The sequence below is a fragment of the Anomaloglossus baeobatrachus genome, chromosome 4 (genome assembly GCF_048569485.1).
Source record: "Anomaloglossus baeobatrachus isolate aAnoBae1 chromosome 4, aAnoBae1.hap1, whole genome shotgun sequence".
In the NCBI taxonomy this organism is placed as follows: Eukaryota; Metazoa; Chordata; class Amphibia; order Anura; family Aromobatidae; genus Anomaloglossus; species Anomaloglossus baeobatrachus.
In genome coordinates, this window is record NC_134356.1 from 2,890,616 (window position 1) to 2,915,641 (window position 25,026).

The window sequence follows — 25,026 nt, forward strand, 5'->3', positions numbered from 1 at the left end:
TGGGTCTGCACTGACCGGCGTATTTTCTGGATCCTCTTTGGCACCAGTGTGGATAGTGGGTGGAGCGCCCCTTTATTTACGGCTTATGATGCTTACAGATATTGTGTTACAGCTGTGGGAGGCCGAAAATTCAGGAGAATCCGGAGGAGAGGAGGCCGAAAATCCAAGAGAATCCGGAGGAGAGGAGGCCGAAAATCCAAGAGAATCCGGAGGAGAGGAGGCCGAAAATCCAAGAGAATCCGGAGGAGAGGAGGCCGAAAATCCAGGAGAATCCGGAGGAGAGGAGGCCGAAAATCCAGGAGAATCCGGAGGAGAGGAGGCCGAAAATCCAGGAGAATCCGGAGGAGAGGAGGCCGAAAATCCAGGAGAATCCAGAGGACAGGAGGCCGGAAGTACAGGAAGATGCACAGCCCCCCGGGCACAGAGCAGGTGCGTCATATGTTATATCCAGGGGGCTGTTATATCCGGGAGACTGTTTTATCCAGAGGTTGTTGTAGCCGGTTGGGGCTGTTTTATCCAAAGGGCTGTTTCATTTGGGGTGCTGTTTTATCTGGGGAGCTGTTTTATTCGGGGGCCTGTTGCTGTTTTATCCATGCTGCTGTTATCCAGGGGCGGTTTTATCCAGGGGCCTGTTTTATCCAGGGGCCTGTTTTATCCAGGATGGTGTTTTATCCAGGGGGGCTGTGTTATCCGGGGTGCTGTGTTATCCGGGGTGCTGTGTTATCCGGGGTGCTGTGTTATCCGGGGTGCTGTTATCCGGGATGCTTTGTTATCCAGGGTGCTTTGCTATCCGGGGTGCTGTTTTATCCGGGTGCCGTTTTATCCAGGGGCCTGTTTTATCCAGGGGCCTGTTTTATCCATGATGGTGTTTTATCCAGGGGGGGCTGTTTTATCCAGGGTGCTGTTTTAATTGGGGTGCTGTTTTATACAGGGTGCTGTGTTATCCAGGGTTCCGTGCTATCTGGGGTGCTGTGTTATCCGGGGTGCTGTGTTATCCAGGTGCTGTTTTATCCAGGGGCCTATTTTATCCAGGGGGGCTGTTTTATCCAGGGGAGCTGTTTTACCCAGGGGAGCTGTTTTAACTAGGGTGCTGTTTTATCCAGGATGGTGTTTTATCCAGGGGGGCTGTTTATCCGGGGTGCTTTGTTATCCGGGGTGCTGTTTTATCCGGGGTGCTGTTTTATCCAGGATGGTGTTTTATCCAGGGGGGCTGTTTTATCCAGGAGGGCTGTTTTATCCGAGGTGCTGTTTTATCCGGGGTGCTGTTTTATCCAGGGTGCTGTTTTATCCGGGGGGCTGTTTTATCCGGGGTGCTGTTATCCGGGGTGCTTTGTTATCCGGGGTGCTTTGTTATCCGGGGTGCTTTGTTATCCGGGGTGCTTTGTTATCCGGGTGCTGTTTTATCCAGGGGCCTGTTTTATCCAGGATGGTGTTTTATCCGGGGTGCTGTTTTATCCAGGGGCCTGTTTTATCCGGGGTGCTGTTTTATCCAGGGGCCTGTTTTATCCGGGGTGCTGTTTTATCCAGGGGCCTGTTTTATCCGGGGTGCTGTTTTATCCAGGATGGTGTTTTATCCGGGGTGCTGTTTTATCCGGGGTTCTGTTTTAACTGGGGTGCTGTTTTATCCGGGGAGCTGATTTATTCGGGGGCCTGTTGCTGTTTTATCCATGCTGCTGTTATCCGGTGGGCTGTTTTATCTGGGGGGCGGTTTTATCTGGGGTGCGGTTTTATCCGGGGTCTGATTTTATCCGGGGTGCTGTTTTATCCAGGGGCCTGTTTTATCCAGGGGCCTGTTTTATCCATGATGGTGTTTTATCCAGGGGGGCTGTTTTATCCAGGCTGCTGTTTTATCCAGGGTGCTGTTTTAACTGGGGTGCTGTTTTATCCAGGGTTTTGTGTTATCCAGGGTGCTGTGTTATCCGGGGTGCTGTGTTATCCGGGGTGCTGTGTTATCCGGGGTGCTGTTATCCGGGATGCTTTGTTATCCAGGGTGCTTTGCTATCCGGGGTGCTGTTTTAACCGGGTGCTGTTTTATCCAGGGGCCTGTTTTATCCATGATGGTGTTTTATCCAGGGGGGCTGTTTTATCCAGGCTGCTGTTTTATCCAGGGTGCTGTTTTAACTGGGGTGCTGTTTTATCCAGGGTGCTGTGTTATCCGGGGTGCTGTGTTATCCGAGGTGCTGTGTTATCCAGGTGCTGTTTTATCCAGGGGCCAAATTTAACCCAGGGGTGCTGTTTTATCCAGGGGCCTATTTTATCCAGGGGAGCTGTTTTATTTGCGGGCTGATTTAACTGGGGTGCTGTTTTATCCGCGTGCTGTTTTATCCAGGGGCCTGTTTTATCCGGGGTGCTTTGTTATCCGGGGTGCTTTGTTATCCGGGGTGTTGTTTTATCCGGGTTGCTGTTTTATCCAGGGTGCTGTTTTATCCGGGGTGCTGTTTTATCCAGGATGGTGTTTTATCCAGAGAGGCTGTTTTATCCAGGGGGGCTGTTTTATCCGGGGTGCTGTTTTATCCGGGGTGCTGTTTTATCCGGGGGGCTGTTTTATCCGGGGGGCTGTTTTGTCCAGGGTGCTGTTTTATCCGGGGGCTGTTTTATCCGGGGGCTGTTTTATCCGGGGTGCAGTTTTTTCCGGGGTGCTGTTTTATCCGGGGTGCTGTTTTATCCAGGTGCTGTTTTATCCAGGGGCCTGTTTTATCCAGGGGCCTGTTTTATCCAGGATGGTGTTTTATCCAGGGGGGCTGTTTTATCCAGGGGGGCTGTTTTATCCAGGGGGGCTGTTTTATCCGGGGTGCTGTTTTATCCGGGGGCTGTTTTATCCGGGGGGGCTGTTTTATCCGGGGTGCTGTTTTATCCGGGGTGCTGTTTTATCCGGGGGGCTGTTTTATCCGGGGTGCTGTGTTTTCCGGGGTGCTGTGTTATCCGGGGTGCTGTGTTATCCGGGGTGCTGTGTTATCCGGGGTGCTTTGTTATCAGGGTGCTGTTTTATCCGGGGTGCTGTTTTATCCGGGTGCTGTTTTATCCAGGGGCCTTTTTTATCCAGGATGGTGTTTTATCCAAGGGGGCTGTTTTATCCGGGGTGCTGTGTTATCCGGGGTGCTTTGTTATCCGGGGTGCTTTGTTATCCGGGGTGCTGTGTTATCCAGGGTGCTGTGTTATCCGGGGTGCTTTGCTATCCGGGGTGCTGTTTTATCCGGATGCTGTTTTATCCAGGGGCCTGTTTTATCCAAGGGCCTATTTTATCCAAGGGTGCTGTTTTATCCAGGGGCCTATTTTATCCAGGGGAGCTGTTTTATCTGGGGGCTGTTTTATCCGGGGTGCTGTTTTAAGTAAGGTGCTGTTTTATCCAGGGGCCTGTTTTATCCAGGATAGTGTTTTATCCAGGGGGGCTGTTTTATCCCGGGTGCTGTGTTATCCGGGGTGCTTTGTTATTCGGGGTGCTGTTTTATCCAGGATGGTATTTTATCCAGGGGGGCTGTTTTATCCAGGGGGGCTGTTTTATCCAGGGGGGCTGTTTTATCCGGGATGCTGTTTTATCCGGGGTGCTGTTTTATCCAGGGGCCTGTTTTATCCAGGATGGTGTTTTATCCAGGGGGGCTGTTTTATCCAGGGGGTCTGTTTTATCCAAGGTGCTGTTTTATCCGGGGTGCTGTTTTAACCGCGGTGCTGTTTTATCCGGGGTGCTGTTTTATCCGGGGTGCTGTTTTATCCGGGGTGCTGTGTTATCCGGGGTGCTGTGTTATCCGGTGTGCTGTGTTATCTGGGGAGCTGTGTTATCCGGGGTGCTGTTTTATCCAGGAGCTGTTTTATCCAGGGGCCTGTTTTATCTAGGATGGTGTTTTATCCAGGGGGGCTGTTTTTTCCAGGGGAGCTCTTTTAACTGGGGTGCTGTTTTATCTGGGGGCTGTTTTATCCGGGATGCTTCTTTATCCCGGGGAGGGCGGCTTTATCCAGGGAAGGCGGTTTTATCCGGAGGTCTGTTTTATCCAGGGAGCTGTTATATTCAGGGTGCTGTTATATCTGGGGGCTATTTTATGCACAATGCTGTTTTTTACGGAAGGCTGTATTTTCCGGGGGGCTGTATTTTCCGAGGGGCTGTATTTTCCGAGGGGCTGTATTTTCCGGGGGGCTGTATTTTCCAAGGGGGGGGCTGTTTTTTGGGGGGGTGCTGTTTTATCCGGGGGGGCTGTTTTATCCGGGGTGCTGTTTTATCCGGGGTGCTGTGTTATCCGGGGTGCTGTGGTATCCGGGGTGCTGTTATCCGGGGTGCTTTGTTATCAGGGTGCTGTTTTATCCGGGGGGCTGTTTTATCCGGGGGGCTGTTTTATCCGGGGTGCTGTTTTATCCGGGGGGCTGTTTTATCCGGGGTGCTGTGTTATCCGGGGTGCTGTGTTATCCGGGGTGCTTTGTTATCAGGGTGCTGTTTTATCCGGGGTGCTGTGTTATCCGGGGTGCTGTCTTATCCGGGGGGCTGTTTTTTCCAGGATACTGTTTTTTTTAAAGTGTTTTATCTGGGGGCTGTTTTATCCAGGGGCCTGTTTTATCTGGGGTGCTGTTTTATCTGGGGTGCTGTTTTATCCAGGGGGGCTGTTTTATCCGGGGTGCTGTGTTATCCGGGGTGCTGTTTTATCCGGGTGCTGTTTTATCCGGGTGCTGTTTTATCCAGGGGCCTGTTTTATCCAGGGGGGCTGCTTTATCCGGGTGCTGTTTTATCCAGGGGCCTGTTTTATCCAGGATGGTGTTTTATCCACGGGGGTTGTTTTATCTGGGGTGCTGTTTTATCCGAGGTGTTGTTTTAACTGGGGTGCTGTTTTATCCGGGATGCTTCTTTATCCGGGATGCTGTTTTTTCTGGGGAGGGCGGCTTTATCCAGGGAAGGCGGTTTTATCCAGGGGGCTGTTATATCCGGGGGTATGTTATATCCGGGGGTCTGTTTTATCCGGGTAGCTGTTATATCCGGGGTGCTGTTTTATCCGGGGTGTTGTTTTAACTGGGGTGCTGTTTTATCCGGGGTGCTGTTTTATTCGGGGTGCTGTGTTATCCGGGGTGCTGTGTTATCCGGGGTGCTGTGTTATCCGGGGTGCTGTTTTATCCGGGGTGCTGTTTTATCCAGGGGCCTATTTTATCCAGGATGGTGTTTTACCCAGGGGGGCTGTTTTATCTCGGGGTGCTGTTTTATCCGGGGTGCTGTTTTAACTGGGGTGCTGTTTTATCCAGGTGCTGTTTTATGCAGGGGCCTGTTTTATCCAGGATGGTGTTTTATCCAAGGGGGCTGTTTTATCCGGGGTGCTGTGTTATCCGGGATGCTTTGCTATCCGGGGTGCTGTTTTATCCGGGTGCTGTTTTATCCAGGGGCTTGTTTTATCCAGGGGCCTGTTTTATCCATGATGGTGTTTTATCCAAGGGGTGCTGTTTTACCGGGGTGCTGTTTTATCCAGGGTGCTGTGTTATCCAGGGTGCTGTGTTATCCGGGGTGCTGTTATCCGGGGTGCTGTGTTATCCGGGGTGCTGTGTTATCCAGGTGCTGTTTTATCCAGGGGCCAAATTTAACCCAGGGGTGCTGTTTTATCCAGGGGCCTATTTTATCCAGGGGAGCTGTTTTATTTGGGGGCTGTTTTAACTGGGGTGCTGTTTTATCCGGGTGCTGTTTTATCCAGGGGCCTGTTTTATCCAGGATGGTGTTTTATCCGGGGTGCATTGTTATCCGGGGTGTTGTTTTATCCGGGGTGCTGTTTTATCCGGGGTGCTGTTTTATCCAGGATGGTGTTTTATCCAGGGAGGCTGTTTTATCCAGGGGGGGCTGTTTTATCCGGGGTGCAGTTTTTTCCGGGGTGCGGTTTTATCCGGGGTGCGGTTTTATCTGGGGGTGCTGTTTTATCCGGGGTGCTGTTTTATCCGGGGTGCTGTTTTATCCAGGATGGTGTTTTATCCAGGGGGCTGTTTTATCCAGGATGGTGTTTTATCCAGGGGGGCTGTTTTATCCGGGGTGCTGTTTTATCCGGGGGGCTGTTTTATCCGGGGTGCTGTTTTATCTGGGGTGCTGTTTTATCCGGGGTGCTGTTTTATCCGGGGTGCTGTGTTATCCGGGGTGCTGTGTTATCCGGGGTGCTGTGTTATCCGGGGTGCTGTGTTATCCGGGGTGCTGTGTTATCCGGGGTGCTGTGTTATCCGGGGTGTTGTGTTATCCGGGGTGCTGTGTTATCCGGGGTGCTTTGTTATCAGGGTGCTGTTTTATCCGGGGTGCTGTTTTATCCGGGGTGCTGTTTTATCCGGGTGCTGTTTTATCCAGGGGCCTGTTTTATCCAGGATGGTGTTTTATCCGGGGGCTGTTTTATCCGGGGTGCTGTGTTATCCGGGGTGCTGTGTTATCCGGGGTGCTGTGTTATCCGGGGTGCTTTGTTATCCGGGGTGCTGTGTTATCCGGGGTGCTTTGTTATTCGGGGTGCTGTTTTATCCAGGGGGCTGTATTATCCGGGGTGCTGTTTTATCCAGGATGGTATTTTATCCAGGGGGGCTGTTTTATCTGGGATGCTGTTTTATCCAGGGGGCTGTTTTATCCGGGGACCTGTTTTCTCCAGGATAGTGTTTTATCCAGGGGGGCTGTTTTATCCAGGGGGTCTTTTTTATCCGGGGTGCTTTGTTATCCGGGGTGCTTTGTTATCCGGGGTGCTGTTTTATCCGGGGTGCTGTTTTATCCGGGGTGCTGTTTTATCCGGGTGCTGTTTTATCCAGGGGCCTGTTTTATCCAGGATGGTGTTTTATCCAGGGGGTCTGTTTTATCCAAGGTTTTGTTTTATCCGGGGTGCTGTTTTAACTGGGGTGCTGTTTTATCCGGGGTGCTGTGTTATCCGGGGTGCTGTGTTATCCGGGGTGCTGTGTTATCTGGGGAGCTGTTATCCGGGGTGCTGTTTTATCCAGGAGCTGTTTTATCCAGGGGCCTGTTTTATCCAGGATGTTTTATCCAGGGGGGCTGTTTTTTCCAGGGGAGCTGTTTTAACTGGGGTGCTGTTTTAACTGGGGGGCTGTTTTATCCGGGATGCTTCTTTATCCCGGGGAGGGCGGCTTTATCCAGGGAAGGCGGTTTTATCCGGGGGGCTGTTATATCCGGGAGTATGTTGTATCCGGAGGTCTGTTTTATCCAGGGAGCTGTTATATTCAGGGTGCTGTTATATCTGGGGGCTATTTTATGCACGATGCTGTTTTTTCCGGGGGGCTGTATTTTCCGGGGGGCTGTATTTTCCGGGGGGCTGTATTTTCCGGGGAGCTGTATTTTCCGGGGGGGGGCTGTTTTTTTGGGGGGGCTGTTTTATCTGGGGGGCTGTTTTTTCCAGGATACTGGTTTTTTTTGGAGTGTTTTATCTGGGGGCTGTTTTATCCAGGGGCCTGTTTTATCCAGGATGGTGTTTTATCCAGGGGGGCTGTTTTATCTGGGGTGCTGTTTTATCCAGGGGTGCTGTGTTATCCGGGGTGCTGTGTTATCCGGGGTGCTGTTTTATCCGGGTGCTTTTTTATCCGGGTGCTGTTTTATCCAGGATAGTGTTTTATCCAGGGGGGTTGTTTTATCTGGGGTGCTGTTTTATCCGAGGTGCTGTTTTAACTGGGGTGCTGTTTTATCCGGGATGCTGTTTTTTTCCGGGGAGGGCGGCTTTATCCAGGGGGCTGTTATATCCGGGGGTATGTTATATCCGGGGGTCTGTTTTATCTGGGTAGCTGTTATATCCGGGGCGCTGTTTTATCCGGGGCGCTGTTTTATCCGGGGTGCTGTTTTATCCGGGGTGCTGTTTTATCCGGGGTGCTGTTTTAACTGGGGTGCTGTTTTATCCGGGGTGTTGTTTTATTCAGGGTGCTGTGTTATCCGGGGTGCTGTGTTATCCCCGGTGCTGTTTTATCCAGGGGCCTATTTTATCCAGGATGATGTTTTACCCAGGGGGGCTGTTTTATCCAGGGGAGCTGTTTTATCTGGGAGTGCTGTTTTATCCGGGGTGCTGTTTTAACTGGGGTGCTGTTTTATCCAGGTGCTGTTTTATGCAGGGGCCTGTTTTATCCAGGATGGTGTTTTATCCGGAGTGCTGTTTTATCCGGGGTGCTGTTTTATCCGGGTGCTGTTTTATCCAGGATGGTGTTTTATCCAGGGGGGCTGTTTTATCCGGGGTGCTGTTTTATCCGGGGTGGCTGTTTTATCCGGGGGGCTGTTTTATCTGGGGTGCTGTTTTATCCGGGGGGGCTGTGTTATCCGGGGTGCTGTGTTATCCAGGGTGCTGTGTTATCCGGGGTGCTGTGTTATCCGGAGTGCTTTGTTATCCGGGGTGCTGTTTTATCCGGGTGCTGTTTTATCCAGGGGCCTGTTTTATCCAGGATGGTGTTTTATCCAGGGGGGCTGTTTTATCCGGGTGCTGTTTTATCCAGGGGCCTGTTTTATCCAGGGGCCTGTTTTATCCAGGATGGTGTTTTACCCAGGGGGGCTGTTTTATCTGGGGTGCTGTTTTATCCGAGGTGCTGTTTTAAATGGGGTGCTGTTTTATCCGGGGGGCTGTTTTATCCGGGATGCTTCTTTATCCGGGATGCTGTTTTTTCCGGGCAGGGCGGCTTTATCCAGGGAAGGCGGTTTTATCTAGGGGCTGTTATATCCGGGGATATGTTATATCCGGGCGTCTGTTTTATCCGGGGAGCTGTTATATCCAGGGTGCTGTTATATCTGGGGGCTGTTTTATTCACGGTGCTGTTTTTTCCGGGAGGCTGTTTTTTTCGGGGGGCTGTATTTTCCGGGGGGCTGTATTTTCCGTGGGGGGGGGCTGTTTTTTTGGGGGGGCTGTTTTTTCCGGGTGGGGCTGTTATATTCAAGGGGGCTGTTTTATTTGGGGGGCTGTTTTATCCGAGGTGCTGTTTTAAATGGGGTGCTGTTTTATCCGGGTGCTGTTTTATCCGGGTGCTGTTTTATCCAGGGCGTTGTGTTATCCGGGGGGGTTGTGTTATCCGGGGGGCTGTGTTATCCGGGGGGGCTGTGTTATCTGGGGGGCTGTGTTATCTGGGGGGCTGTGTTATCTGGGGGTCTGTGTTATCCGGGGGTCTGTGTTATCCGGGGGGCTGTGTCATCCGGGTGACTGTGTTATCCGGGGGTCTGTGTTATCCGGGGGGCTGTGTTATCCGGGGGGCTGTGTTATCCGGGGGGCTGTATTATGCGGGGGGCTGTGTTATCCGGTGCGCGGTTATGTGGATAATATAGATCTGGTTATTACAGAGGATCCGGCCCCCGCCACGTCGGACTATGACAGCACGCACGAGACCAATCACAGTGACAGCAGTGATATCGCACAGAACGAGGAGGAGGCCGAGCTTGAACCGTCCAGGGCGTACCGATCTGACAGCACGGACCCCCATGCCGTGCCCCCCGAGGTCAGTGGTCCCTCACTGGTCACATGTTCACGTTAGTGGGCTCTTAGAAAGTCGCTTTCCAGGCTCCTCCCTGTTATTGAAGCTCCCCCCCTTTACCGTTACGCACCGTTTTCCAGGCTCTGCATCTTCATTTGTCCTTTTTGTAATGTAATTTAATAGACAGCAGCCAATCAGAACAAGCAGAACTGCAGTGTAAAGTATGGAGGACGAGCAGGAGCCTGTAATGGACAATGCAGCTAAGCTGTATCCCTGAGAATAGCTGTAGAGCAGCGATGCAGTATAAAGCATGGGAGCTGCATGAGCCTCTGGTTCTGGTCACAACTGGGCACCATTGCTTCATATCAGTCTGGTTGGTGGTTGTCCCTCCACGTTATGGCGGATTGTGACTGATCGTGTTTTTCAGGAGAAGCCCCTCGTGGCCCCGGAGCCCCTCATAATGGAAAACATTGAGGGTCTCATGGGAGAAGTGAACAATTGGAACTTTCCTATATTTGATCTGATGGAAATAACGGGACACAAGAGCGGGAGGATCCTGAGCCAGGTGAGAGGGGTACTGGATCCCGAGGGGAGATGATGGGGTGACTGCAGTACTGTATCCCGAGGGGAGGGGGGATGATGGGGTGAGTGCGGTACTGGATCCCGGGGGAGGGGGGATGATGGGGTGAGTGCGGTACTGGATCCCGGGGGAGGGGAGATGATGGGGTGAGTGCGGTACTGGAGCCGGGGGGAGGGGAGATGATGGGGTGAGTGCGGTACTGGATCCCGGGGGAGGGGAGATGATGGGGTGAGTGCGGTACTGTATCCCGAGGGGAGGGGAGATGATGGGGTGATTGCGGTACTGGATCCCGGGGGAGGGGAGATGATGGGGTGACTGTGGTACTGGATTCCGAGGGGAGATGATGGGGGTGAGTGCGGTACTGGATCCCGGGGGAGGGGAGATGATGGGGGTGAGTGCAGTACTGGATCCCGGGGGAGGGGAGATGATGGAGTGACTGCGGTACTGGATCCCGGGGGAGGGGAGATGATGGAGTGACTGCGGTACTGGATCCCGGGGGAGGGGAGATGATGGGGTGACTGTGGTACTGGATTCCGAGGGGAGATGATGGGGGTGAGTGCGGTACTGGATCCCGGGGGGGGGAGATGATGGGGGTAAGTGCGGTACTGGATCCCGGGGGAGGGGAGATGATGGGGTGACTGTGGTACTGGATCCCGGGGGAGGGGAGATGATGGGGTGACTGTGGTACTGGATTCCGAGGGGAGATGATGGGGGTGAGTGCGGTACTGGATCCCGGGGGGGGGGAGATGATGGGGGTAAGTGCTGTACTGGATCCTGGGGGGAGGGGAGATAATGGGGTGACTGCAGTACTGGATCCTGGAGGGAGGGGAGACAATGGGGTGAGAGGGGTACTGGATCCTGGGGGTAGGGGACATGATGGGGTGAGATCGGTACTGGATCCCGGGGGGAGGGGAGATAATGGGGTGAATGCAGTACTGGATCCAGGGGGAGGGGAGATAATGGGGTGACTGCAGTACTGGATCCCGGGGGGAGGGGAGATGATGGAGGTGAGAGCATTACTGGATCTTGGGGAGAGGGGAGATGATGTTGGTAAAATCCTTGAGGGTTTCTTGAGAGATGCTATACTGGAGTATCTCAAGAAAAATAACCTTATGACAGAGATCAACATGGGTTTATGAGGGATCGATCCTGTCAAACTAATTTGATCAGCTTCTATGAAGAGGTAAGTTCAAGTCTGGACCAGGGAAATGCAGTGGATGTTGTGTATATGGACTTTTCAAAAGCTTTTGATACGGTGCCACACAAAAGGCTGGTACATAAAATGAGAATAATGGGGATAGGGGAAAATATGTGTAACTGGGTTAAAAACTGGCTCAGTGATAGGAAACAAAGGGTGGTTATTAATGGTACGTACTCGGACTGGGTCTCAGTTCATAGTGGGGTACCACAGGGGTCAGTATTGGGCCCGCTTCTTTTCAACATATTTATAAATGACCTTGTTGGAGGCATGCGGAGTAGAATTTCAATATTTGCAGATGATACTAAACTCTGCAGGGTAATCAATACAGAGGAGGATAATTTTATATTACAGGGAGATTTATGTAAATTGGAGGATTGGGCTGAGAAGTGGCAATTGAAGTTTAATGTAGATAAATGTAAGGTCATGCACTTGGGTAGAGGAAATAACATTTATGATTATGGACTTAATTGTAGAACACTGGGTAAAACAGACACAGAAAAAGACTTGGGTGTATGGGTGGATGGTAAACTTCACTTTAGTGGCCAGTGTCAGGCAGCTGCTGCCAGGGCTAATAAAATAATGGGATGTATTAAAAGAGGTAGAAGTGTTCATGAAAAAAATATAGTTCTACCTCTGTACAAGTCACTAGTGCGACCACACTTATATACTGTGTACAATTCTGGTCACCGATATATAAGAAGGACATAGCTGAACTGGAGAGGGTGCAAAGAAGAGCGACCAAGATTATTAGAGGAATGGGGGGCTGCAATACCAAGACAGGAAAAACGAAGGCTTAGGGGGGATCTAATCACAATGTATAAATATATGAGGGGACAGTACAGAGACCTTTCCAAAGATCTCTTTACACCTAGGCCTGCGACTGGAGCACGGGGGCATCCGCTACGTCTTGAGGAAAGAAGGTTTAATCATAATCACAGACGAGGATTCTTTACTGTACGAGCAGTGAGACTATGGAGCTCTCTGCCGCATGATGTTGTAATGAGTGATTCACTACTAACATTAAGCAGAGCCTGGATGCCTTTCCTGAAAAATGTAATATTACCAGTTATGTATATTAGATTTTATGACAGGGTATTGATCCAGGGAACTAGTCTGATTGCCGGATGTGGAGTCAGGAAGGACATTTTTTCCCCATTGGAACTTGTTTGCCACATTGGGTTTTTTTTGCCTTCCTCTGGATCAACATGTTAGGCTACAGGTTGAACTAGATGGACTTAGAGTCTCCCTTCAACCTTAAAACTATGATATGATATGAGGTGAGACCAGTACTGTCTTGCTAAATGCTCCTAAAAAGGGGCTGAAAGCCCGTACTTACGAAGCGCTCACTAATATCCTAATCAGGCACGAATACTAAGATTTTTTTATAGCAAGATACTATTTATTTTAATAGCACATGAATAATCAATGGTACATAGGCATTAGCACTACTTTATAGTTATAGAATCTTATACAATAACAGAAAAATGCATCAACATTACCGTTATGTTGTAGCAATCCTTTCTCATCGGAGGGACTCGATTAGTGAGAAGGAAAACAACCCGGCCTCTGCATCACAGGAACAGTGCGTCCACTTTGAGCATCCTGGAACTGTCCCTAATCTCACTAAGCGAGTCCTGTATTTTTATACCAAAACTTTGTACGTCGTGTGCACTGAGTATTGCAATTGGTGACCAGCATGTGACAGCTGAGTCATGTTCATGTAGCTTCTTGCACATGTTGCCAGCTGACCACTGGCTGACCACTAATTTCCTGCATATATTGCAATGAGCCGTGAATTTTACATCGCCGGTTTCCTGCACATGTCTTTAACTAATCACGATTTCCTGCATATGTGGAACTGTAAGGTTCCTTCCTCATAATAGTGGTTTGTTCAAGACCTGCTAACACGTACGCTTGGTCATGGTGAAATAAGGTCAACCAGAGGATATCTCTCTAATACTGAATTTTGGATGGATCAAATAATACCTGTGATCACTATCTTTTGATTAGAATTCCTATCTAATCACACTCAATCTTCAGTCATATCACAGTGGTATCACAAGTACTGGATCCTGGGGGGAGAGGAGATGATGGGAGTGAGTGCAGTACTGGATCCTGGGGGGAGGGGAGATGATTGGGTGACAGCGGTACTGGATCCCGGGGGGAGGGGAGATGATGGCGTGAGTGCGGTACTGGATCCCGGGGGGAGGGGAGATGATGGTGAGTGCGCTACTGGATCCCGGGGGGAGGGGAGTAGATGGGGGTGAGTGCAGTACTGGATCCCAGGGGGAGGGGAGATGATGGTGTGAGTGCGCTACTGGTTCCTGGGGGGAGGGGAGATGATGGGGGTGAGTGCAGTACTGGATCCCAGGGGGAGGGGAGATGATGGGGTGAGTGCGGTACTGGATCCCGGGGGGAGGGGAGATGATGGGGGTGAGAGCGGTACTGGATCCCGGGGGGAGGGGAAAAGATGGGGCGAGTGCTGTACTGGATCCTGGAGTGGAGGGGAGATGATGTGGGTGAGTGTGGTACTGGATTCCGGGGTGAGGGGAGATGATAGGGGTGAGTGCTGTATTGGATCCTGGGTTGAGTGTGGTACTGGATCCCGTGGTGGAGGGGAGATGATGGGGTGAGTGCAGTACTGGATCCCGGGGTGGAGGGGAGATGATGGGGGTGATTGTCGCTCTATTTCTCTCCCCAGATGTCCTATCGGCTGTTTGATGACATGAATCTGCTGGAGACGTTTAAGATTCCAGTGAAGGAATTCATGAACTACTTCCACGCGCTGGAGAACGGATACAGAGACATCCCTTGTGAGTCCGTCATCTGTCTACTGTCCGGTATCATGGCAGCCCCCACCTCCACAGATACAATCTACAAGTTCGCAGTTAGTCTCCTTCGCCCTCTGACAGCCAGAAAATCCATCCCATAGTAAGTCCTTAATCAGTCACCTTCACCCTCTGGCTGCTGTCACTTCCGATCCCAGTAACTTTCCAGCCAAGGTGATTCCCTTGTACAGCTGTAAATAGACCCTAATAAGTTTCTGGTCAGTCTCCATCTCCCCCCTAGCAACAGTAAATAGAATTCCTAGTCAGTCTCCATCCCCTTCTGGCAGCCAGAACAAGAATTCCCAGTCAGTCTCTATCCCCCTCTGGCAGCCATAATTATAATTCCCAATTAGTCTCCCTCCCCTTCTGGCAGCCATAATTAGAATTCCCAATTAGTCTCCCTCCCCCTTCTGGCAGTCAGAACTAGAATTCCCAGTCAGTCTCCATCCCCCTTTGGCAGCCATACCTAGAATTCCCAGTCAGTCTCCATCCCCCTCTGGCAGCCATAGCTAGAATTCCCAGTCCGTGTCCGTCCCTGTTAAGTGATTTGTCGCAGTGTTATGCTGGCTCGCCAGTGTTGCAGGAGGACTCTGGCGTTAATTATTGATGTCATCCCTGACTAATTAATATCTGACGTCTTATCGTTCCCCTTTGGTTTATTTGTAAGGACAGAGACTAAGCTGAGCTGACTCCGTGTAATAACGGTCTGCAGTGTGCTGCGAGCCACAACAGTAATACCGCACACAATAACATGCAATAATGCACCACCCACGTGACCTGACCACACACAGGAGCAGCCCCCACTAACCGTCACTGGACGGAGGTCAAGGGGTCAATAGAAGGGGGGGAGAGGTGCAGGATGGGATAATAGGCCGGGGAGGAAAGGGTTAATACAGGGGGAGGCTGAATAAACTATGGGGTTAGGATAGGAGAAGAATAAGAGGATCGGGGGGTGCGGATACACAGGTGGGGGGGCAGATATGTGTCAAGTGACAGTCGAAGTCAGAGAGAGCTGTGAGCTCTTGGGCTTAGCCCAGCAGAAGCGGGGGGCACCCAATCCCAGGTGAGGGGGGTGAAGCCAGCGGTGACTAAGACTCATCCCCCCCATAATGGATGAACCTCTCCATGTGCCTTTTTCCAAGGCAACGCCTCCTCATTATTATACCAGTGTGCTGTACTCTTCCATGCTGCGCTGTGCCACGTTGTGCAGCGTCGTTGTGTTGTTCTGTGCTATGTTGTGCTGGGTTGTGTTGTTCTCTGTTATTCTGTGCTGTGCTGTTATTCTGCGCTGTGTTATTCTGCGCTGTGTTTTTCTGTGCTGTGTTATTCTGTGCTGTGTTCCGTGTTGTTCTGTGTCGTGTTCAGTCTTATTCTGTGCTGTGCTATTCTGTGCTGTGTTATTCTGTGCTGTGCTATTCTGTGCTGTGTTATTCTATGTGTTATTTTGTGCTACGTTATTCTGTGCTGTGTTATTCTATGTGTTATTCTGTGCTGAGTTATTCTGTGCTGTGCTGAGTTATTCTGTGCTGTGTTATTCTATGTGTTATTCTGTGCTGAGTTATTCTGTGCTGTGCTGAGTTATTCTGTGCTGTGTTATTCTATGTGTTATTCTGTGCTGAGTTATTCTGTGCTGTGCTGAGTTATTCTGTGCTGTGTTATTCTATGTGTTATTCTGTGCTGAGTTATTCTATGCTATGCTGTGTTATTCTATGTGTTATTCTGTGCTGAGTTATTCTGTGCTGTGCTGTTAGTCTGTGCTGTGCTGTGTTATTCTATGTATTATTCTGTGCTGTTATTCTATGTGTTATTCTGTGCTGAGTTATTCTGTGCTGTGCTGTGTTGTTCTGTGCTGTGCTATGCTGTGTTATTCTATGTGTTATTCTGTGCTGAGTTATTCTGTGCTGTGCTGTGTTGTTCTGTGCTGTGCTATGCTGTGTTATTCTATGTGTTATTCTGTGCTGAGTTATTCTGTGCTGTGTTGTTCTGTGCTGTGCTGAGTTATTCTGTGCTGTGCTGCTCTGTGCTGTGCTGAGTTATTCTGTGCTGTGCTGTGTTGCTCTGTGCTGTGCTGAGTTCTGTGCTGTGCTGCTCTGTGCTGTGCTGAGTTATTCTGTGCTGTGCTGCTCTGTGCTGTGCTGAGTTATTCTGTGCTGTGTTGCTCTGTGCTGTGCTGAGTTATTCTGTGCTGTGCTGTGTTATTCTATGTGTTATTCTGTGCTGAGTTATTCTGTGCTATGGTGTGTTATTCTATGTGTTATTCTGTGCTGAGTTATTCTGTGCTATGGTGTGTTATTCTATGTGTTATTCTGTGCTGAGTTATTCTGTGCTGTGCTGTGTTATTCTATGTGTTATTCTGTGCTGAGTTATTCTGTGCTATGGTGTGTTATTCTATGTGTTATTCTGTGCTGAGTTATTCTGTGCTATGGTGTGTTATTCTATGTGTTATTCTGTGCTGAGTTATTCTGTGCTGTGCTGTGTTAGTCTGTGCTGTGCTGTGTTATTCTATGTATTATTCTGTGCTGTGCTATGCTGTGTTATTCTATGTGTTATTCTGTGCTGAGTTATTCTGTGCTGTGCTGTGTTGTTCTGTGCTGTGCTGAGTTATTCTGTGCTGTGCTGCTCTGTGCTGTGCTGAGTTATTCTGTGCTGTGCTGTGTTGCTCTGTGCTGTGCTGAGTTATTCTGTGCTGTGCTGTGTTGCTCTGTGCTGTGCGGAGTTATTCTGTGCTGTGCTATGCTGTGTTATGCTATGTGTTATTCTGTGCTGAGTTATTCTGTGCTGTGCTGTGTTGTTCTGTGCTGTGCTGAGTTATTCTGTGCTGTGCTGCTCTGTGCTGTGCTGAGTTATTCTGTGCTGTGCTGTGTTGCTCTGTGCTGTGCTGAGTTATTCTGTGCTGCTCTGTGCTGTGCTGAGTTATTCTGTGCTGTGCTGCTCTGTGCTGTGCTGAGTTATTCTGTGCTGTGCTGTGTTGCTCTGTGCTGAGTTATTCTGTGCTGCTCTGTGCTGTGCTGAGTTATTCTATGCTGTGTTGTTATGTGCTGTTATTCTGTGCTGTTCTGCGCTCTTACTCTGTGTCTGGCAACATGACCAGTGTTTAGCAGACCCGTTCAGGGCTCAGGCATTGTGGGGGATGAGCTGTATTTCTGGGGACACTCAGTACAGACTACAGAGGAGCGACACACAAATCAGCGGAGCAGTGAGCACAGCGCCCCCTGCTGTCTGCTCAGCACAGTGCGCAGCATAAGCCTGCAGCTGTGGTAGACGCCAGCAGATCAGATTGTGAACTCTGGGGTGAGGGATAATGGGAGTGATTCCATTGTGTGCACTGTAGTTGCAGCGTGTGGCCACCGGGTGGCAGAATGACCTTACGTTTCACATTCCACAGATATGAGGTCTGAGGTTGCGCACAATTCTGCAGATATGAGGTCAGAGGTTGCGCACAATTCTGCAGATATGAGGTCAGAGGTCGCGTGCAATTCCGCAGATATGAGGTCAGAAGTTGCACACAATTCCACAGATATGAGGTCAGAGGTCACGCACACTTCCGCAGATATGAGGTCTGAGGTTGCGCACAATTCTGCAGATATGAGGTCAGAGGTTGCGTGCATTTCCGCAGATATGAGGTCAGAGGTCGCGTGCAATTCCGCAGATATGAGGTCAGAAGTCGCACACAATTCCGCAGATATGAGGTCAGAGGTCACGCACACTTCCGCAGATATGAGGTCTGAGGTCGCGTGCAATTCCGCAGATATGAGGTCAGAAGTCGCACACAATTCCACAGATATGAGGTCAGAGGTCACGCACACTTCCGCAGATATGAGGTCTGAGGTTGCGCACAATTCTGCAGATATGAGGTCAGAGGTTGCGTGCATTTCCGCAGATATGAGGTCAGAGGTCGCGTGCAATTCCGCAGATATGAGGTCAGAAGTCGCACACAATTCCGCAGATATGAGGTCAGAGGTCACGCACACTTCCGCAGATATGAGGTCTGAGGTCGCGTGCAATTCCGCAGATATGAGGTCAGAGGTCGCACACAATTCTGCAGATGAGGTCAGAGGTCGCGCGCAATTCCGCAGATATGAGGTCAGAGGTTGCGTGCAAGTCCGCAGATATGAGGTCAGAGGTCGCGTGCAATTCCGCAGATATGAGGTCAGAGGTCGCGCACAATTCTGCAGATATGAGGTCAGAGGTGGCGCACAATTCCGCAGATATGAGGTCAGAGGTCGCACACAATTCTGCAGATGAGGTCAGAGGTCGCGCGCAATTCCGCAGATATGAGGTCAGAGGTTGCGTGCAAGTCCGCAGATATGAGGTCAGAGGTCGCGTGCAATTCCGCAGATATGAGGTCAGAGGTCGCGCACAATTCTGCAGATATGAGGTCAGAGGTGGCGCACAATTCCGCAGATATGAGGTTGCGCGCAATTCCGCAGATATGAGGTCAGAGGTCGCGCGCAATTCCGCAGATATGAGGTCAGAGGTTGCGTGCAATTCCGCAGATATGAGGTCAGAGGTTGCGTACAATTCTGCAGATATGAGGTCAGAGGTCGCGCACAATTCCGCACACATGAGGTCAGAAGTCGCGCACAATTCCGCAGATATGAGGTCAGAGGTCGCGCGCAATTCCGCAGATATGAGGTCAGAGGTTGCGTGCAATTCCGCAGATATGAGGTCAGAGGTCGTGTGCAATTCCGCAGATATGAGGTCAGAGGTCGCGCACAATTCTGCAGATATGAGGTCAGAGGTTGCGCACAATTCCGCAGATATGAGGTTAGAGGTTGCGCATAATTCCGCAGATATGAGGTCAGAGGTCGCGTGCAATTCCGCAGATATGAGGTCAGAGGTCGCGCACAATTCTGCAGATATGAGGTCAGAGGTTGCGCACAATTCCGCAGATATGAGGTTAGAGGTTGCGCATAATTCCGCAGATATGAGGTCAGAGGTGGCGCACAATTCCGCAGATATGAGTTTGGAGGTTGCGCACAATTCTGCAGATATGAGGTCGGAGGTTGCGCACAATTCTGCAGATATGAGGTTAGAGGTGGCGCACAATTCCGCAGATATGAGGTTGGAGGTTGCGCACAATTCTGCAGATATGAGGTCAGAGGTCGCGCACAATTCCGCACATATGAGGTCAGACGTATCAGTATCTGCGCCTTTGTATCCGCAGATCATAACCGCATCCACGCCACTGATGTCCTGCACGCCGTCTGGTACCTGAGCACGCAGGCGATCCCGGGACTGCAGACTGCGGTGAACGATCACAGCTCCGCCAGTGACTCCGGTAGCGCCCCCTCATGGGATAATTTATATTACATGCGCCCGGCGCTCAGCGCTTGCCGGTCACTGAGTGCCGCCATCTTTCCCACAGATTCTGACAGCGGGATCACACATGGGCACATGGGCTACGTCTTCTCTAAGACGTATAACCCCTCGGAGGAGACGTACGGCTGCTTATCCGGGAACATCCCCTCCTTAGAGCTGATGGCCCTGTATGTGGCCGCCGCCATGCACGACTACGACCATCCGGGGAGAACCAACGCCTTCCTGGTGGCCACAAACGCCCCCCAGGTAACAGACGCCGGCCAAAGACAACCGGAAGGGCCAAATATATGACAATGGGGAGGGGCTACATTATACATACTGTGGGAGGAGCCACATGTATGTGACAATGGGGAGGGGCTACATTATACATACTGTGGGAGGGGCCAAATATATGAAAATGGGGAGAGGGTACATTATACATGCTGTGGGAGGGGCCAAATATATGAAAATGGGGAGGGGGTACATTATACATACTGTGGGAGGGGCCAAATATATGTGACAATGGGGAGGGTCTACATTATAAATACTGTGGGAGGGGCATAATATATGACAATGGGGAGTGTCTACATTATACATACTGTGGGAGGGGCTACATTATACATACTGTGGGAGGGGCTACATTATACATGCTATGGGAGGTGCCAAATATATATGGGAAGGGGCTTCATTATACATACTGTGGGACGGGCCAAATATATGACAATAGGGAGGGGCTGCATTATACATACTGTGGGAGGGGACAAATACATGTGACAATAGGGAAGGGCTACATTATACATACTGTGGGAGGTGCCAAAGACCTAACAATGGGGAGGGGCTACATTATATGATAGTGGGAGGGGCTACGTTATAAAGAATATATACTATAATCTTTGAGGAGCTGTATATAGCATGGCGGGTTATTTCCTCTGATGGGAGGCCTCATTTTCTAGGCTGTGCTGTATAATGACCGCTCCGTCTTGGAGAATCACCATGCCGCCTCTGCCTGGAACCTCTTCCTCTCCAGACCGGAGTATAACTTCCTAGTCAACCTGGACCACATGGAGTTTAAGAGGTTTCGCTTCCTGGTGATCGAGGCCATTTTGGCCACTGACCTCAAAAAGCACTTTGATTTCCTGGCAGAGTTCAATGCAAAGGTCAGTAATGAAGTCTGCCATCATTCCTCCCTTTTTCCTTCCATCTTCCCTCCATACTTCCTTATTCCATCTTACTTCGTTCTATCCTTCTTTCTTCCCTCCAGCCTTCCTTCTATACTGCCTTCTTCCCTCCAGCCTTCCTTCTTCCCTCCAGCCTTCCTTCTTCCCTCCAGCCTTCCTTCTTCCCTCCAGCCTTCCTTCTTCCCTCCAGCCTCCCTTCTTCCCTCCAGCCTCCCTTCTTCCCTCCAGCCTCCCTTCTTCCCTCCAGCCTCCCTTCTTCCCTCCAGCCTTCCTTCTTCCCTCCAGCCTTCCTTCTTCCCTCCAGCCTTCCTTCTTCCCTCCAGCCTCCCTTCTTCTCTCCAGCCATCCTTCTTCCCTCCAGCCTTCCTTCTTCCCTCCAGCCTCCCTTCTTCTCTCCAGCCTTCCTTCTTCCCTCCAGCCTTCCTTCTTCCCTCCAGCCTCCCTTCTTCTCTCCAGCCTTCCTTCTTCCCTCCAGCCTCCCTTCTCTCCAGCCATCCTTCTTCCCTCCAGCCTCCCTGCTTCTCTCCAGCCTTCCTTCTTCCCTCCAGCCTTCCTTCTTCCCTCCAGTCTTCCTTCTTCCCTCCAGCCTTCCTTCTTCTCTCCAGTCTTCCTTCTTTCCTCCAGCCTTCCTTCTTCTCTCCAGCCTTCCTTCTTCTCTCCAGCCTTCCTTCTTCTCTCCAGACTTCCTTCTTCTCTCCAGCCTTCCTTCTTCCCTCCAGCCTTCCTTCTTCCCTCCAGCATTCCTTCTTCCCTCCAGCCTTCCTTCTTCTTCCCTCCAGCCTTCCTTCTTCCCTCCAGCCTTCCTTCTTCTTTCCAGCCTTCCTTCTTCTTCCCTCCAGCCTTCCTTCTTCTTCCCTCCAGCCATCCTTCTTCCCTCCAGCCTTCCTTCTTCCCTCCAGCCTCCCTTCTTCCCTCCAGCCTCCCTTCTTCTCTCCAGCCATCCTTCTTCCCTCCAGCCATCCTTCTTCCCTCCAGCCTTCCTTCTTCCCTCCAGCCTCCCTTCTTCTCTCCAGCCTTCCTTCTTCCCTCCAGCCTCCCTTCTTCTCTCCAGCCTTCCTTCTTCCCTCCAGCCTTCCTTCTTCCCTCCAGCCTTCCTTCTTCCCTCCAGCCTTCCTTCTTCCCTCCAGCCTTCCTTCTTCCCTCCAGCCTTCTTTCTTCCCTCCAGCCTTCCTTCTTCCCTCCAGCCTTCCTTCTTCCCTCCAGCCTTCCTTCTTCCCTCCAGCCTTCCTTCTTCCCTCCAGCCTCCCTTCTTCCCTCCAGCCTCCCTTCTTCTCTCCAGCCATCCTTCTTCCCTCCAGCCTTCCTTCTTCCCTCCAGCCTTTCTTCTTCCCTCCAGCCTTCCTACTTCCCACCAGCCTCCCTTCTTCTCTCCAGCCTTCTTTCTTCCCTCCAGCCTTCCTTCTTCCCTCCAGCCTTCCTTCTTCCCTCCAGCCTTCCTTCTTCCCTCCAGCCTCCCTTCTTCCCTCCAGCCTCCCTTCTTCTCTCCAGCCATCCTTCTTCCCTCCAGCCTTCCTTCTTCCCTCCAGCCTTCCTTCTTCCCTCCAGCCTTCCTTCTTCTCTCCAGCCTTCCTTCTTCTCTCCAGACTTCCTTCTTCTCTCCAGCCTTCCTTCTTCCCTCCAGCCTTCCTTCTTCCCTCCAGCCTTCCTTCTTCCCTCCAGCCTTCCTTCTTCTTCCCTCCAGCCTTCATTCTTCTCTCCAGCCTTCCTTCTTCTCTCCAGCCTTCCTTCTTCCCTCCAGCCTTCCTTCTTCCCTCCAGCCTTCCTTCTTCTCTCCAGCCTTCCTTCTTCCCTCCAGCCTTCCTTCTTCCCTCCAGCCTTCCTTCTTCTCTCCAGCCTTCCTTCTTCCCTCCAGCCTTCCTTCTTCCCTCCAGCCTTCCTTCTTCCCTCCAGCCTTCCTTCTTCCCTCCAGCCTTCCTTCTTCCCTCCAGCCTTCCTTCTTCCCTCCAGCCTTCCTTCTTCCCTCCAGCCTCCCTTCTTCCCTCCAGCCTCCCTTCTTCTCTCCAGCCATCCTTCTTCCCTCCAGCCTTCCTTCTTCCCTCCAGCCTTCCTTCTTCCCTCCAGCCTTCCTTCTTCTCTCCAGCCTTCCTTCTTCTCTCCAGACTTCCTTCTTCTCTCCAGCCTTCCTTCTTCCCTCCAGCCTTCCTTCTTCCCTCCAGCCTTCCTTCTTCCCTCCAGCCTTCCTTCTTCTTCCCTCCAGCCTTCCTTCTTCTTCCCTCCAGCCTTCCTTCTTCTTCCCTCCAGCCTTCATTCTTCTCTCCAGCCTTCCTTCTTCTCTCCAGCCTTCCTTCTTCCCTCCAGCCTTCCTTCTTCCCTCCAGCCTTCCTTCTTCTCTCCAGCCTTCCTTCTTCCCTCCAGCCTTCCTTCTTCCCTCCAGCCTTCCTTCTTCCCTCCAGCCTTCCTTCTTCCCTCCAGCCTTCCTTCTTCCCTCCAGCCTTCCTTCTTCCCTCCAGCCTTCCTTCTTCCCCCCAGCCTTCCTTCTTCCCTCCAGCCTTCATTCTTCTTCCCTCCAGCCTTCCTTCTTCTTCCCTCCAGCCTTCCTTCTTCCCTCCAGCCTTCCTTCTTCTTCCCTCCAGCCTTCCTTCTTCTTCCCTCCAGCCTTCCTTCTTCTTCCCTCCAGCCTTCATTCTTCTCTCCAGTCTTCCTTCTTCTCTCCAGCCTTCCTTCTTCTCTCCAGCCTTCCTTCTTCCCTCCAGCCTTCCTTCTTCTCTCCAGCCTTCCTTCTTCTCTCCAGCCTTCCTTCTTCCCTCCAGCCTTCCTTCTTCCCTCCAGCCTTCCTTCTTCTCTCCAGCCTTCCTTCTTCCCTCCAGCCTTCCTTCTTCTTCCCTCCAGCCTTCCTTCTTCCCTCCAGCCTTCCTTCTTCTCTCCAGCCTTCCTTCTTCTCTCCAGCCTTCCTTCTTCCCTCCAGCCTTCCTTCTTCCCTCCAGCCTTCCTTCTTCCCTCCAGCCTTCCTTCTTCCCTCCAGCCTTCCTTCTTCCCTCCAGCCTTCCTTCTTCCCTCCAGCCTTCCTTCTTCTCTCCAGCCTTCCTTCTTCCCTCCAGCCTTCCTTCTTCCCTCCAGCCTTCCTTCTTCCCTCCAGCCTTCCTTCTTCTCTCCAGCCTTCCTTCTTCTCTCCAGCCTTCCTTCTTCCCTCCAGCCTTCCTTCTCTCCAGCCTTCCTTCTTCCCTCCAGCCATCCTTCTTCCCTCCAGCCTTCCTTCTTCCCTCCAGCCTTCCTTCTTCCCTCCAGCCTTCCTTCTTCTCTCCAGCCTTCCTTCTTCTCTCCAGCCTTCCTTCTTCCCTCCAGCCTTCCTTCTCTCCAGACTTCCTTCTTCCCTCCAGCCTTCCTTCTTCTCTCCAGCCTTCCTTCTTTTCTCCAGCCTTCCTTCTTCTCTCCAGCCTTCCTTCTTCTCTCCAGCTTCCTTCTTCCCTCCAGCCTTCCTTCTTCCCTCCAGCCTTCCTTCTTCCCTCCAGCCTTCCTTCTTCCCTCCAGCCTTCCTTCTTCCCTCCAGCCTTCCTTCTTCCCTCCAGCCTTCCTTCTTCCCTCCAGCCTTCCTTCTTCCCTCCAGCCTTCCTTCTTCCCTCCAGCCTTCCTTCTTCCCTCCAGCCTTCCTTCTTCCCTCCAGCCTTCCTTCTTCTTCCCTCCAGCCTTCCTTCTTCTTCCCTCCAGCCTTCCTTTTTCTCTCCAGCCTTCCTTCTTCCCTCCAGCCTTCCTTCTTCACTCCAGCCTTCCTTCTCTCCAGCCTTCCTTCTCTCCAGCCTTCCTTCTATACTGCCTTCTTACCTCCATCTTCCATCCCTTCCTCTATCCTTCCTTCTTCTCTCCCGCCTCCATTTTCCCTTTATCCTTCCATGTCTCAGTCTTGGTTACTTTTTCCTTTTCTCTTCCGATAAGGTGAATGAAGATGTCGGTCCAGGAATCGATTGGTCGAATGAGAACGATCGATTATTGGTTTGTCAGATGTGCATTAAGCTGGCAGATATCAATGGCCCTGCGAAGTGCAAGGATCTGCACATGAAGTGGACAGAGGGGATCGTCAATGAGTTCTATGAGCAGGTGATTTCACATCTGAGGATGCGTTACAATGTACATGGTCCGGACGATCTACTGTGATGTGTGCACTGAAACATGCTGACGATCCTACAGCAGTGTGAGCAGGATGAAGTATAAGAGGGAGGAGTCTTCAGTACTTAGCTACGCCCCTGTTATAAGAGGGAGGAGTCCAGTACTTAGCCCCTCCCCCTGTGAGGTATAAGAGAAGAGTCTTCAGTACTTAACTCCGCCCCCTGTGAGGTATAAGAGGGAGGAGTATTCAGTACTTGGCTCCGCCCCTGTGAGGTAGACGAGGGTGAAGTTTTCAGTACCTAGCTCCGCCCTCTGTGAGGTAGAAAAGAAAGGGGTATTCAGTATCTAGCTCTGCCCCTGTGAGGTAGAAGAGGGAGGAGTCTTCAGTACTTAGCTCCACCCCCTGTGAGCTAGAAGAGGGAGGAGTATTCAGTACTTAGCTCTGCCCCCTGTGAAGAAGAGGGAGGAGTCTTCAGTCCTTAGCTCCGCCCCCTGTGAGGTAGAAGAGGGAGGAGTCTTCAGTACCTA

At 51.3% G+C, this 25,026-nt stretch overlaps 1 protein-coding gene across 1 annotated transcript in view; it reads left to right on the forward strand.

The window, feature by feature from the left end:
* Positions 1-25,026, forward strand: part of PDE3A (phosphodiesterase 3A) — a 48,337-nt gene that overhangs the window by 10,839 nt on the left and 12,472 nt on the right. The window contains exons 5-12 of the mRNA XM_075341928.1: positions 113-429; positions 9,239-9,393; positions 9,797-9,934; positions 13,852-13,963; positions 19,146-19,259; positions 19,347-19,546; positions 20,233-20,436; positions 24,328-24,489. Of these exons, the coding sequence (XP_075198043.1) occupies positions 113-429; positions 9,239-9,393; positions 9,797-9,934; positions 13,852-13,963; positions 19,146-19,259; positions 19,347-19,546; positions 20,233-20,436; positions 24,328-24,489 (1,402 nt within the window). The remainder of the gene's footprint in view (positions 1-112; positions 430-9,238; positions 9,394-9,796; positions 9,935-13,851; positions 13,964-19,145; positions 19,260-19,346; positions 19,547-20,232; positions 20,437-24,327; positions 24,490-25,026) is intronic.